General features: G+C 39.1%; 1 protein-coding gene across 6 annotated transcripts in view; it reads right to left on the reverse strand.

Moving 5' to 3' along the window:
• The window catches only part of IPCEF1 (interaction protein for cytohesin exchange factors 1), a 185,166-nt gene that overhangs the window by 54,546 nt on the left and 114,156 nt on the right, over positions 1-16,464 (reverse strand). For 5 of the 6 annotated variants that reach the window (XM_045500097.1, XM_045500095.1, XM_045500096.1 and 2 more), the window contains one exon: positions 14,755-14,811. The exons of the other annotated variant lie outside the window; for it this stretch is intronic. In XM_045500097.1, the coding sequence (XP_045356053.1) occupies positions 14,755-14,811 (57 nt within the window). The remainder of the gene's footprint in view (positions 1-14,754; positions 14,812-16,464) is intronic. 6 annotated transcript variants of the gene reach the window in all.

The raw sequence follows: 16,464 nt of genomic DNA on the forward strand, positions 1-16,464 counted from the left end.
AGACTTCCCAGCCTCAGGACCATGGGGAGTAAATGACTGCTGTTTAAGCCACCTGTTGAAGGCATCGTGTCATAGCCGTACAAACTAAGACACTCCCAAGAGTGACAAATCCAACACCAAACTTATCACTTTATGCCACAAAACACCTGGTCCTCTTTCTCCTGTGTTCTCTACCTCACTGGATGATACCACTTTCCATCCTGATGTCCAAAAGGGGAACGTGGGACACATCGTTGATCCCCTTCTCAGCCTGTGTGCAAGTAATCACTGAAATGTACCACCTCACCGCTGCCTCTGTCCCAGTTCTGTGCCTGCATCACCTCGCTCCTTCCTCCGCTCACCACCAACTCTCACCTCACTTACCGCGAAGTCTCGCAAACCACCCTCCCTCCCTCCGCTTCTATCCTTTCCCCTCATTTGGTGTCCAAATCACAGTCACAGCAAGTCTTGACTTGCTGTCACTTCTCTCATTAAAGTCCTGCACAGCTCCCAGTGGCTCTTGGACAAAGTCCGAGTGCCTGAGCAAGAGTAGGAGAGACCGTCATGATCAAGGCCTGCTCAGTGACACAATTTCATCTCCTCCAATGTCCCTGGCCCCTGACTCCACCAAATTAAACAAACAATTCAAACAAAGAAGAACCATACTTCCATTTGAGCTGAATTAGAATTGGCCTCCAATTTATGGCATTGTTATTCTCTAGGCAATTTATTTTCGGCACAAAGAGCCCATCTTAGATAATAATACAAAGTCAATCAACGAAAACCATAATATATACGTGTGTGTGTATATATATATGTGGTAATACTGTAATATATATATTGCAATAAATACTGTAATGTGTGTGTGTGTATATATATATATATATATATATATATATATATATATAGTAAATTTTCAATTAGGTGGATTTTTTTTCCTGCACAACTGAAATGGCTTAGTCCTTCAGCTAAGAGTGAAATGAATTTGAGTAAAAGATACCTTTGTGTTTCCTCAGTAAGTCCTTCATTAGCAAAAGCAGCTTTCCATTGTACTGAAGACACTCAAGCTGTATTCAAAAATCACAGATAACTGTGTCAGAAACTGCCTTTGCTTATTTGACTTGCAAAAATGCCTTAAAAATGACAATCACTTTGGGAAAATCCTAAAGGAATGACAGTTTTCTCCTCTTCCTCCTCCTTCTTCTCCTCCTACCCCTTCACATCCCTTGTTCCTTGTTACAGTAACCAAAATAACTGTCTCGAACGAATCCTTCCTCCTCAATAACGCCTAACTTTCCAAAAAGTTACTTGAAAGTTCTGCATTGGTACCTGCAATTTTCCCTCTGTGTCCGAACGTGATAAAATCTTCTCTTGCCAGAGCCATCAAATCATCCTCTGGCTATTGTGCAACCTTGCCTCACCAAGTGTATCTTAAATTCTGGAGTGAGACAAGGCTTTTCAATTTCTGATCTGCTGTTCAACAATCTCAAAGGCGTTCTTCCTCACATGTGAGTCCATCCATGTTCCCAGCAACTCTGATCTTGTTCATCCCAGTGGGATCTCATCTGTAGGTGCTGTATGAGGCAGCTTTACACACAGTTTTATGAAATCTGTTCATGTTACACATTCATTTATCCAACAAATATTTAAGTACCTTCTTTGGGTCAGGTACTGTGGCAGAGATTTAGGATATATCCATGGATGAAACAGGCAGAGATCTCTACCTTTGAGGGGAAAAGAGACAGTAGTTCAACAAATAAACACATAACCCACTGCAGGCAATAACTGCAGTGGAAAAAAGAAGAGTTGATCAGAGCAAAGGGGTTCTGGCTGTAAGCAGGACAGGGTACCCTTCTGCTTTAAGACTTACAATCCCGGGGCGCCTGGGTGGCGCAGTCGGTTTAGCGTCCGACTTCAGCCAGGTCACGATCTCGCGGTCCGTGAGTTCGAGCCCCGCGTCGGGCTCTGGGCTGATGGCTCAGAGCCTGGAGCCTGTTTCCGATTATGTGTCTCCCTCTCTCTCTGCCCCTCCCCCGTTCATGCTCTGTCTCTCTCTCTGTCCCAAAAAATAAATAAATAAACGTTGAAAACAAAAATTAAAAAAAAAAAAAAAGACTTACAATCCCTTCCAAGCTCACTCCCCTGGATACAGCACCGCAAATCAATTCAGCTCTGACCTTCTCCAAAACCTTTCCCTGTTCCTCTAAGCCTGGAATTGGTACTCTCCTCTTTGTGCCAGGGGTAGGCTTTACTTCCAGACTTCTCTTACTCTAGTTAGTTATCCGGTTATATCTCTGTTTCTCCAGTAGACTATGAGCATCTCGAAGGAAATAATCTTGTCATTTATTGTTATATCATTAATACTCAGGACAACATCGGCATTCAATACACGTGAAAGAAAGCAAGAAAGCAAGAAAGAAAAAAAAAAGAAAGAAAGAAAGGATCACTCTCTTTTTCCTCTGGCAATAAAAAAAGTGCTAAAATGAGATGCAGAAGACACTTTGGAAAACTGTTCAGCAATTTCTAAAAAACACAAACATACAATTACCATAGTACCCAGCAATTCCATTCCCAGGTATCTACACAAGAGAATTGAAAGCTTATGCCCACGCAAAGATTTGCATGCAAATATTTATAGCTGCATTATTCCCACAAGCCAAAAACTGGAAACAATTTAAATATCTACCAACTGGTAAATAGTGTGGTATATTCATACAATGGAATATTGTTTAGTGAACTATCAACATGCGCTGAAACATGGATGAAACTTGAAAACATTGTGCTGAGTGAAAGCCAGATATAAGAAGTCACATATTACTGTATGATTCCTCTATATTAAATGTACAGAAAAGGTAACCTATGGAGACAGCAAGGAAAATAGCGGGGTTGCCTGGAGCTGGGGGTGGAAATGAAGATTAACTGTTAAGTGGGCATGAAGGATTTGATGGATATCATGAAAACTGCTTAAAACTGATCCTTATAATGGCTTCATCACTCAGTGCACTTACCAAAAATTACTGGATTGTAAATTATTTAATAGGGTGAATTTTATGATTTGTAGAATATATTCCAATAGAACTTTAAAATATATTTTAAATATATAAGATCCAGGGGCATCTGGGTGGGTCAGTCAGTTAAGCATCCAACTGTGGCTCAGGTCACGGTCTCACCGTTCATGGGTTCCAGCCCCGTATTGGGCTCTGTGCTAACAGAGCCTGGAGCCTGTTTTGGATTCTGTGTCTCCCTCTCCCTCTGCCCCTCCCCTGCTTGCACTCTGTCTCTTTTTCTCTCTCTCAAAAATAAACATTAAAAGAAAATTATATTATAAACATTACAATAAAATTATATTATATACACATACATATATATACATATATATACATACATATACATATATATACATATATATGTACATATACATACATATACATATACATATACATATACATATACATATACATATATGTATGTGTATATATGATTCAAAGAAAGCTTGGGAAAATATAAAACCATAATAAAACCTCTTTGGTTACCAGTAAGACTTGAAAGAATGTAAAATATGAGGTCTCAGATGCTCCCACTGGTGACTCAATATGACTTGTTCAAATTTGAGACACAATTGGTTTAATATTTCCTGCATTCTGTGGTTTAAACTAAACTGTGGCTTCCATTTTGGACTACAGGAATTTTAGAGACAAAGATATTTTATATAGAATTTGCCACACTTCAGACATATTTTTGAAAGTTAATTAAAATACGACATCAAGTTTTAATATTTAAATGCAAACATCAGTGTCCATTCCCAGCGATAATGTTTGGCTTTTCATTCTACAAATACGTTGCAAAATACACAAAATTATTTTATAAGTATCTACATATATCTGAAAGGTACAAAGGTAGACCTAGAAAAATAAGGCTGATATATATATATATCATGAATATATATATATTCCAGAGACTAAGTAGGCTAAAGAAGACAAAACCAGAAACAAAGGATATGTGTGATATAGGAAATTGTTACATATTTCATAGTTAAAAATAAAAGGTATAATTATCTCTCTATTCTCAGTGGAATCATAGTTCTCTGATTCTAAGAAACCTGATTTTTTTATACTTCAAATAATGCTGAAATCAAGAGGCATTTTAGAATCATTATATATTTTTAGTGCTGCATTTTCCCCTAAAACCTGATATTAAATATATGGTAGGTCTTAAAATGAATAGAATTTTAAATTTGAGGGGAAAATAGTTTAAAAAACAAAATATATATTTCTTTGTAAGACACCTTTCTGCGTACATGTGAATATGGATTTAACATTCTTGCAATTACATGAAATAAACATAGTGAGGGGGTTGCCTGGGTGGCTCAGTCAGTTAAGCATTCGACTCTTGATTTCGGCTCGGGTCATGATCTCAGGGTTGTTAGATTGAGCCCCATCTCAGGGTTTAAGATTAAGATTAATGTTTAAGATTCTCTCTCTCCCTTTCCCTCTGCCCCTCCCTGCTTCCCACCCCCCCAATAAACAAGCAAACATAAGTGAGATTACCCAATGAATACCAGAATCAGGAGAAGCTGCAAAAACTCCATTTTCTCCAGATAAACTTGTGGTTTGCTCAGTTCTGCCGTGAAACCCCCAACATGCTGGAAACAGGCAGGGTCTAAGCTCTAAGCAGAGCCATCCTTTCTCATATGATCTTAAACACTTGTTACTAAGTCCTCACGGATCACACAGACTTGTGACCCCTACAGAAATCTGAATTATATTCTCTGAAATACAAACTTATATGGAAGAAAAGAAAAGAGAATGTACAATCAATGGGGAAAACTCTAGTTTTACAGAGAACAATCACTCTCATACATGGTGCAGAATGGAACCCAATGGAAGGAAACTGGGCAGTAACTAGCAAAAATGCATTTACCCTTTGACCCAGAAATCCAACTTCTAGGACCTGTCCTAAATATAAATACGTGTAATAACATGTGCATTGCAACATTATTTGCCATAGCAAAAGAATCCAAATGTGTAGCATCAGCAGACCATTGAATAAACTACGGCATCCACATGCAGCGAGTAACTATAAAACACGGCATATATACATATAGAGTAACCTCCCAGGCACAGTAAGAGAAAAATAAGATACAGGACAGTAGATATAATATGCAAATTATATGTACAAAAAGAGATCGGATATGCCTCTGCACGCATACTTGGTTGTGTTTGTAAAGGAGACCATGGGGGAAACGCAAACATAAAAGAAAGGAGAAAAGAGGGTAGAGAAATAGGAACGGGAACAAGATTTATCTGTTTGTAATTTGTTTTACAATCTTGACTTTGGAATGAAGTCAGTGATTTACATTTTCCAAAAACTAAAAAAAAAAAAAAAGAAGCAATCCATAAAATTAAAAACAAATAGAAGCAAATGAACGTAACTGGTTACGACATGGCGATGTCGCCCCACACAAGTCATGACTACTCCCAGAGACCTTACAGCACAGAATTTTGACTGTACGTCGTTGGTGGAATACAGGCTGAGGACTTTTAGGAGCAACATCGTTATTTTTTTAGACAGTTTTAGTAGTTTTTTACGGCTTTCCTCCCCACAGAAAAGAACTGCAAGCAACCTAAAGGCTCCCTCGTTGTCTGCCTGCCTGTGCTACAGGCCAGGACGCTGCTTTGTTCTGATAAGCAACTCATCTCCCTCTTCCTTTCAGAAAAGGAAATGCGTGTACATTCAGCAAATATACCTGGACCTGCGGGCAGACAGCTGAGCTTATTAGCACTGGGCCGTGACAAGCCCTGCAAGGAAGCAAGAAAAAATGATGTTTGCCTTTGTTTTGTCTTCCTCTCTCCTAGATATCAGAAGCAGGCCTGACAGTGATAAGGCCTGAAATCCGTTAAGAAACATGATAAACTTGAGAAACATCTAACAATAGCTAACGCTTACTGAGTGCTAAGCACGGGTCATTGAGGTTCTACCATCTTAGCCTTCAGGGGAAATTAATCATATCTCAGCCCCAGAATTCATGAAACTGATCCATTTTTTAACCTTGACACCAAACTAGATTGGCATCATAAAACAGGAAAGTTATGGAGTTCTTTCACATTAAAGGAACAGAACTCAGACCGGAACCCAGAAATCGGTTAAATAATTCTAAGACCAAATGGTCTCATCCAGGCACTAACATAGAAGAGTATCTCCAGTCATTGGACAGCACAGAAGAACAACCCTAGATTTAGAATCAGTATATTTCAATGCAGGGGTACCCAGGTGGCTCAGCAGTTAAGTGTCTGACATCATCTCACGGTTCATGAGTTCAAGCCCCACATCGGACTCTGTGCTGACAGCTCAGAGCCCGGAGCCTGCTTCAGATTCTGTCTCTCTCTCTCTCTCTCTCTCTCTCTTTCGCTCTCTCTCCCTCTCTCCCACTCATGCGCTGTCTCGCTCTTTTTCTCTCTCTTTCTGTCTCTCAAAAACAAGTAAACATTAAAAAAGATTTTTTTTTAAAGAATATTTCAATGCAAGCCCCTTACTGTGTGATCTTAATAAGAGCACTCAGGTCAGTGTCCACACAGTGGAAAAGCAGATATAACCAGCATCTTGAGACAAACTAGACTTAACATGGATGCATGTTGTACTGTAAAATTGTTAAAGTTATAAAAAATTTAGGATTTTATTGACATCAGTTACAAGGAACCAATCATAAGAATGGGGAAAAGGAATAGAAAGAAAAGAGAAAGAATGAAGAAAAAGATGAAGTAAAAGAAAAAAAGATGAAGAAAAGAAAAAGATGAAGTAGAATAAGTTTTTATTCTGTCCATTGTCAGTGGAGCCCTCTGAAGAGCTGTTTCTATGTTTTAGCTCTCTTGTCGTCTTTGCATGAGATTAATCGCTGTAAACAATATTTTAAGTTCTTTGGACAACAATTATAATGCTGGCAAGCTCACTATATCCTTCACACGTTACCTAGCGCATGTTTTTGTTCAAATAGTGTTGCATTTGAGATTATCTAACGTTATGAGTAGAATGAGATTTTGATCCAAAGAGATTCTCCTTACAAATGCCTAGGAATAGATATGCCACATAGAAAGTATTAAGCAAAAGCTTTTATTTTATTTAACTTTTTTTTTTTAACGTTTATTTACTTTTGAGACAGAGAGAGACAGAGCATGAACGGGGGAGGGTCAGAGAGAGAGAGAGGGAGACACAGAATCTGAAACAGGCTCCAGGCTCTGAGCTGTCAGCACAGAGCCCGACGTGGGGCTCGAACTCACGAGCCGGGAGATCATGACCTGAGCCGAAGTCCGACGCTTAACCAACTGAGCCACCCAGGCGCCCCTAAGCAAAAGCTTTTAACTAATAAATAGCAAAGCACAATTTCCTACAGAATCCACACGTTCCTGACATTAATTCTAAAAATGGACGGAAGGTGCTGCTGGTGAGAATAATCACGATGGTTCTGAGGGTTCTGAGGCTCCAACACGGGGGAGAAAAAGACACCTGAAGGAAGCAGACCACTTGTAGGGATGCTGCCCCTAAACCCGCCACCCACCCCCATCCTTACCACCAGGCCAGACCAGCCAGACTTCCACTAACAGCACCTGCACCTCTTTGTGGGTGAGCTTCTCAACCTGCCAGATTCCACTTCTCCACCTGTGCGGAGGTGCTCAGCACTCACTGGCCCCAAGATGAGCCCTCAAGCAATGACCAACGGGACTTGATATTTAAATACCCCAGCTCCCTGCCCCTTGGGAGGGAAACCCTGAGGTACATGTTTTCCAAAGGCTCTCAGGGTTCCCTAGCACAGTTGGGCCTCAGCTCCCCACGGTCATAATTTGCCTGTGAAGGAGAATTTCTTTAGCTAATTTTCTACCCATTCTCACTTCCCCATTCCCTTTCCAAGTATTTCTGGTTTCACTTCCTAAATACACTACTTGTACCCAAATCCTCTTCTCAGGGTCTGTTTCTGGAAGACCCCAACCAAGATGCCATTTCTCTCACAGAAATGTATCTCCTCATGGTTCCTACTCATGAATAGCACAACTCCTCACACCATAATCTTCTTCATTATTTCCCCCTAAGTATCACCCAAGGCCGTGACTACCTCACTATCACATCAGGTCATATTTAAGCAGTGACCAAGAAGTGACTGGCATCCTATTCTATGATTTGTAAATCAGCTCTACTCATTAGTCATTTTTGGTATTCTTCCATTCTCTATGGAATCATATTTTATATGAAATTAAGTTACTAGCAAACTTTCTGGTAGTCTGACATAAGATAGTCCTTGCTTTCTGGAACATCATTTCCGGAAACAATTAAGATGGAAACCTCGCAGTGCAGAAGAGTCTTGTGTCACTGTTCCCTGTAATAGAAAATCCTGAGTACACAAGGCCCTTGGTGATCTGGTTCTGTCCAATATCATCTCCCAACTATTGTTTTAGAAACTTTAAAACCCTAGAGATAATTTTCACCTACACAGGGTTGGTAAGAAAGAAAAGAAAAGAGAAAGAAACAAAGAAAGAAAAAAAGAGAAAGAAGAAAGAAAGAAAAAGAAAGAAGGAAAGAAAGACAGGTGGGAGGGAGGGAGGGAGGGAAAGGGAAGAGAGAGTGAGAAAGCTGGAGGGAGGGAGGAAGGAAAATAAAGCACTAAATAGGAAGGAAAGGTTTCAAATAAATAGGAATAAACTTGATGAAATCTCACTATTACAGAATAAATTGCATATCTTGCTATCTAATAAACTTTATCTACCATCCATTGTTAGAGCAGGAGTGGGGGAAGAGTAAAGAATACCATTTAGGAAAATTAAAAATCTGATGTATTCTCTTTCAATATTAGAAATTTAGGAGAAATAAAAAATAAAGTTATTTCTTTTAGAATCCCAGTATAATACATAATCTTGTCTTCACACAATGTCTATGAAATCGCCCAATAGTTCATGAGACTTCAAATATCTTCAAATCGTTTTTATGAGTTTCATGAGTGCCATTAAGGTATGACTCAACCCCAACAAAAATGGGAAAAGACATTTCTCCAAAGACGATGCACTAATGGCCAAAAACACACGAAAGGATGCTCAGGGTTAATAATCGTTAGAGAAATGCAAACCCAAACCCCAATGAGATAATACCTCGCCACATTAGAATGGCTACTATCAAAAAAATACAAATAAAAAAACTAACAGAAAATAACAAGTGTTAGTGAGGATGTGGAAAAATTAGAACCCTTGTACCCTTTTGGGGCGAATATAAAATGGTGCAGCCTCTATGGCAAACATAATGGCAGTTCCTCAAAAACTTAAAAATAGAATTACCACATGACCCAGCAATGCCACTCCTGGGCCCATAACAAAAACAAAAACAAAAACAAAAGAAAAAAACAGTCGAAAGCAGGGTTTCAAACAGATATTGTACACTAATGTTCATCGCAGCATTAGTCACAATGGGCAAAAGGTGGGCACGACCCAAAGTGTCCATCAACAGATAGGAATGTATAAAAAAAAAAAAAAGTGGTCCGCACATACAAGGAATGTTATTCATCCTTAGAAAGAAGGAAAATCTGACCCACACTATCACACGGATGGACCTTGAAGAACACTGAGTGAAATAAACCAGACCCAAAAGGGCAAACACTGTGTGATTCCACTCACGCGAGGTACTTGGAATAGCCAAGTTCACACAGAGAAGATAGAATGGTGACTGTCAGGGATGCAGGAGGGAAGAAATGGGGAGTTAGCTGTTTAATGAGTACAGAGTTTTGGTTTCATAAGACAAAGAGCGTTCTGGAGACCGTTGTACAATAATGTGAATATACTTCTTGCCACTGACCTATATCCTCAAAAGTGGTTGATGGGAAATTGCACGTTACATGTACTTCATTACAAGTTTTCAAAAATAAAAAATAATTTTTTTAATTTTTTTTTGTTTTTTATTTTAAAGAGAGAATGAGTGAGTGGGGGAGGGGCAGAGAGAGAGAGGGAGAGAGAATCTTAAGCAGGCTCCAAGGTCAGCATGGAGCCAGCCCCAGGTGGGACTCAGATCTCATGACTGTGAGATCACGACCTAAGCCAAAATCAGGAGCTGGATGCTTAACCAACTGAGCCACCCCGGTGCCCCAAAAATAAAAAAATAAATTTAAAACATTTTTCAAGATACTACTGCAATGCTCATTATTAAAGGATAAAAATTGTTAAGGATGAAAATGCATTTACGACAGTAATTTTTTTAAGACTGAAAGTTCGAAAATCGTGGCTAACGTGCTGTTAACGAGCATCATCTCTTTCACAGGTAAGAGCCATCCATGTATGCATCTGCTACAGAGATAAGGAAGAAGGCCCAGAGAGGGCAGGCAGTTTGCCTAAAGCGTTAAGTAGCCGCAGCGGCAGGGGAGAAACTGCCCTCCTGATTCTGAACACAGGGATCATCTTCGACCCTACCACGTTATTTCCTGATGTCTTTTTCGAAGACATTGTTTCAAACATAGTCTCCTGAATTCTGGCTCCTTTAAAAAATATTCAGTGTTTTTGGTGGTGGTGGTGGTGGTGTTTTTCATTCCCACTGCACAGTTTCCTTTTGAAATGTTCTTGAAACGTGCTCTATGGGAGGCCAAACACAGCAGCACAATGACAAATGAGTTCATCGTTTAGCTTTTCTGTAGAAGCAGGTGGGCCCTTGGCCCTTAAAAAAGCTTGCTCCAGAGGGATGATGAATCAGCAAATAATGACTTCGCAGGAAAATCCTCAGCTCTAACCAAAAGTTCAGTTCATCCCATGGGCCACGTGGCATTCTATTGCTTGGGAAATGTGCACAGAAAGCCTCACCACAAAATCACGGGTTCCCTGAATTCTTCCAGGTCAGGAACTACAGAGCTGAAGACTCCTCCAGGGCTTTCTGGTGCACTTCCCTGTTTCATAGCCTAAAATCAACCTTTACACAGGGTTAGTAGGTGCATGTTTCAGAATCTCTAGCACAGGATAGCCCATTCTTGCCAAAAGAAACCACTTCTGGTGTCTAAAAACCCTTAGCGCAATTCTTCTGCACAGTATCATGTGAGCACATTTCACCTTATGCATACGTAAAATTGTGTTTCTTTGTGTATTACCTTGATTTTTTTATATTGTTTTCAGGTACATTTGATCTTCTCAAAGTTGCTCTGAACTATGTAAAGATATTGTTCTTGGTCAGATTACGCTTGTAAGAAAATGGATGCATAGAGACTTACATCCCTGAGCCAGGGATACTCAATTTGTAAGGAACTACAAGACTAGAATGCAGGTGCTATTTCTCCTTTATACCACGTGGGTGAAATCCACCTTCCTGCCTGCTTGCTTAAAAGCATTCGTAAGTTGGGGCGCCTGGGTGGCTCAGTCGGTTAAGCGTCCGACTTCAGCCCGGGTCACGATCTCGCGGTCCGTGAGTTCGAGCCCCGCGTCAGGCTCTGGGTTGATGGCTCAGAGCCTGGAGCCTACTTCCGATTCTGTGTCTCCCTCTCTCTCTGCCCCTCCCCTGTTCATGCTCTGTCTCTCTCTGTCTCAAAAATAAATAAACATTAAAAAAAAAAAAAAATTAAAAAAAAAAAAAAAGCATTCGTAAGTTAGGGGCGCCTGGGTAGCTCAGTCAGTTGAGTGTCCGACTCTTGATTTCTGCTCAGGTCGTGATCTCACGGTCATGAGATCCGGACCCACATGGGGCTCCACACTGAGCATGGAGCCTGCTTAAGATTCTCTCTCTCCGTCTGCCCCTCTTCCCCACTTGTACTCTCCCTGTCTCTCTCTCTAAAATAAAAAGAATGTGTAAGTTATATACACATACATACACATACACAGATCAATATATTTATACACACATAGCAATATGTATACACACACTAATAGTTATACAAACATACATATATTCATACATGTAAGTTAAGTATGTATCACTTTATTTTTAAGTTAGTGTATGTGTGCTTATGTATTCTATCACCTGTTAGCAATTTTAAGAAATTTTAGAATAAAAGGAATTTCTGATTTTAAAGTCTATAGATTGATAATTAAACTATGGTATAACTATATGGTATAAATAACTATGTTATTACACATACACATACATAACTATATGTACTACACACATAGCTATCAGAAATGATATATATGTGTTGATGTGAAAATATATTGATAATATATTGGTTAGTGAGAAAATCAAGTTACAAAAAAATACACAGTATTTTATTTTTGGAAAACGTAGAAGAAAATGGAAATATACACACCAAAATGTTTACAGTGATCACATCAAGCTGGTAAGACTGTGATTCATTTAAATAAATAAATGATCGGGGGCGCCTGGGTGGCGCAGTCGGTTAAGCATCCGACTTCAGCCAGGTCACGATCTCGCGGCCATGAGTTCGAGCCCCGCGTCAGGCTCTGGGCTGATGGCTCAGAGCCTGGAGCCTGCTTCCGATTCTGTGTCTCCCTCTCTCTCTGCCCCTCCCCCATTCATGCTCTGTCTCTCTCTGTCCCAAAAATAAAATAAACGTTGAAAAAATAAATAAATAAATAAATAAATAAATAAATAAATAAATAAATTATCATAATTCATTGACTTCTTTCTGTTTGCCACATCTTATTTTTTTTATTTTGCTTAATTTTATTTTCTAATTTTTGTAAATGGACACATCATTATTTTATACTATTTTCAAGCACTTTCAAACTTAAATTTCCAACAAGCAAGAAAATAGATTCTACCAAAAAAAGATAAAGTAAAACAGAAAGAAGGTGTGGAAACACCAGCAAAAGCACAGTGCCCTGCTCACCACCATGGCCCTGAATGCACATGCCAGTCACTGCTGTGAGCTAAGAGGACTGTCCTCTCCTACAGCCCAACCTACGTCATTAACTCTGACATCTTCTTCCAAATCAGCAGTGACGGAGCATTTCACTGCCTCCTGAGGACAAGATAAAAGAAACAAAGGATTTCATAGTTTTGGTGTTTCACAACTGATTATGTAAAGTTTGGAAAGATTTTAAAGAAAAATAGGATTGGCAATATAAGCCACTGTTGTCACCTTATATGAATTCAGCAACAAGAAATTATTGAAAACAGCCTGACCCAACTATAAACTGAGCTGATCATAAAGCTTTGGTGGTGAACCATTATTTTGGAAATTCATTCTGGGACCTCACAAGGAAAACAAATGTTAGGGCACAGTGGTAGAGAGCATCAGAGAAAATAAATAAATTAGGCTGAATGTTCCCTTTAAATTTTTTTAATGTTTATTTTATTTGGGGGGCACAGAGGGGAAGAGAGAGAGGGAGTCACAGAATCCAAAGCAGGCTCCAGGCTCTGAGCTGTCTGCACAGAGCCCAATGCGGGGCTTGAACCCACAAACCAAGAAATCATGACCTGAGCCGAGTCTGATGCTTAACCAACTGAGCCACCCAGGTGCCCCACAAACGTCCCCTTTAAAGATCATTTCCACTTACTTGAAATGATAATAAGGGAAGTAACAGAATTCAAAAAGTCCTCAATTATTCTTACATTCACATTTCAAGTGGTACCTAAATAGTCCTTTTCACCCCTTTCATCCATCAGTCCTCACCCTGAGTTCAGCTGCTCACTTAAAGCTGCTAACACATCCTATTTTGCCCTGTGTAGATCTATCAGCATTGCATCTTCCGTTTTCCCCTTTCTGGTACAAACTCTAGGAACATATGTTGGCAAAGGGTTCCTCAATTTTACATAATTAGTCTGAATTTTCTTCTCTGAAGAAACATTTTTAAATATTGGAATTTTGTTTGGGATATGCTCAGAAGTTGGCTGTTGACTAAAAACAATGAATATGAAGTTTACATAAATTAGAGCCCATTATTCCAAAGCATCTCATTTTGGTAGAACTCTGGGAACATGTAGGTGCTCAATTATGCTTTGACTAATTGAATTACATAACTAATTGATAATTATGCAATATAATAAGTAATTCACTCAAAAAACACTGGTGCCTACTCTGTGCCTACAAGCTCTAGGCTCTAGGGACACAGTTTAAACCAGAGAGGTAAAGAATATACCCTCAGGTGCTTACACTGTAGTGGGTAAAAGAAGAAAAAAATCATATAAAAAGCTCTGATTGAAGGATTCATAAATTCCTCACAAATTTTCTCCAATCTATGGTAAACTCATGCAGACATTTTTCCAAAATCTGTGCTAAGAGGTGATTACTAATAAAAGGGTCAGAAGACTTAAACGTTTCTTCCCAAGGGAAAATGAACTAATTCTTTACTTTTCTTATGCTGAAACACGTTTTATATTTACTGAAATTTTCAAGGACCTTGTCCCACAAAAAGAGAAATTCTGGCTTTCAAGTATCATTTTCTGAAAAAGTAAATTTTGCCTAATCTAAAACCTGCTTAGATCTTTGCTGTAGAGATTCTCATGAAATTGATTCCCAGAAAAAAACCCTTCCTCTGAAATTCGCACATGCAAGGAAAGACCAAAAACATATGATACAGACATAGTTACTTGAACTCACAGACACGTGGAACCATTTAGCCAGGGAGTGAAAAAACGGGGTCACATTCAGGCAGGCAGATTGGATTCTCAAAGAACTGAAAAGTCTGCATAATATATATTAAGCCAGATATTAACCTCAAACCTCATCAGTTCTCATGAAATAAAGAGTTGCTGGATTCACCTTTTCTATTGAGGCCAAGGGGCCCCGAGGCTCCCCTGAATTGTTGATGCAATAGATCAAATGAATTGTTGATGCAATAGATCAAATGAAATCAATCAACAGTTACTTACCTGCTGAACAATGCAGGTTTCTAGTAATTTCCTACAAAGATGACAGAATGTACAAAACTAAAAGAAACCAAAACAGTAGAAGAGAGTGGGTCTAAAGGAAATTCACATTTTTAGCCACACTCTTCCTCCCTCAGTTTACACATTATTTTCTCAGTCTCCCAGGCTCCAAAACTTGGAATCATTCTTATTTTAGGCTCGAATGTTTTGTGTCTTATATTCGAGCACTCAACATAGTTTGCCATCTCTTACTGTTAAATGTGCCCCCCGCTTTCATTATGTCCACTCCAATCCAGGAGTCCATGTCTCATGCCTGCATTTTGTTATATCTACTCCTGAAAAGTAGCTTCTGAAAACTCCTTTCTGCTCCAATATATTCATTTATTACTGCTAGCTGAATACTTTCACTTGCGAATGAACCTGCAGTGGCTCCCTATTGCCTACTGGATCAAGTCCACATTCCTGCACCATGCATTTGATACCCCCATTTACTGTCCCTGGCTACCTCTAAATGTGGACACCAAGCAGCCCCGGGAAAAGTGCCTGGCTTTGGTATTGGTAGATCTTATTTTTAATCTCAACTCTGCCACTTACTCCTTATTGACTCTAAGCAAGTTACTTAAATTCCCTAAGCTTCAGTAAACTTCCTTGAAATATGGGAATAATAAAATCTATCTTGCTAGGTTATGGGAATTCAATATAATACCTAACAGTGGGTTGGTACAGTTCATTTATATTTTCATTCCTTTGTTCACATATTCCCTTGGACTGGAATGCCCATCCCCCTACTCTCCTTGGGGGTAGGGGTCGGGGGAGGGGAAACTGTCTTCCAAGATGGATCTTAAGAGAATCTTCTCCCTGAAGATATTCTACAGTCACTGAAATGCACAGAAATAACGTTTTCTGATTGGTGAAAACTATGTTTACCTAGTAAAGGAAATCTTTGACCAGGAAAATCACACAGCTTTGGAAAAAATAATTAAAAAAAAAAAAAAACACCTTCTTAGATAGGAAAAAAAGAGAGAGGAGGAAGAAAGAGAGGAAAAAAAGAGAAATTAAAAAAAAAAAATCACTGGGGCAGAAGTCCTTTACATTTGGTGCAAAATATTTTCCTTCTTCCCAGAATTTACAGAATTGATCTGTATTGTCAATCTCAGAGCCGCTTTTTTTCACAAATCTTTCTTTGATTATGTCACTTACACAGCTCTCTCCTCTGCCCATCTAGAAGCCATTAATAGAAAGAAGAAATGCAGTCCCTTATTTTTTTAATCCTGTACTGACATTTACAACTGTTGGCCCAAATTATTAAGACCTCACTAATACTGGTAGGAGGATATGCATGTGGGTGGGGAGGAGGATGAATAGGTTGGGGGGACGATGAGCTTTTCATGGGGGGTTCACTTAAAAAGAAAGTATTTTCAATCTCTCCTCTATAAGTAACATTAAACTGTGCTTTGTAATTAAAGCCTAAATTGTTTAGGCAATGGCTCCAAGTTGATTATCACCATAATGCATATGTTCCCTTGATGGATTTTGATAGTCCACATACACTCCTAGATAATATAAGAAAATACATCAGCGAGATGATTAAATGCTCTCTGAACAGAAACATTTAAGAATTTCAAATGAGTTATAGAATACACTTTACTTTATAATAGGTCTTGGGTATAAATAAAATTCACCATATATTTCTCAAGGAACTAAGCAAGATTT

The sequence above is a fragment of the Leopardus geoffroyi genome, chromosome B2, assembly GCF_018350155.1.
Source record: "Leopardus geoffroyi isolate Oge1 chromosome B2, O.geoffroyi_Oge1_pat1.0, whole genome shotgun sequence".
NCBI lineage: Eukaryota > Metazoa > Chordata > Mammalia > Carnivora > Felidae > Leopardus > Leopardus geoffroyi.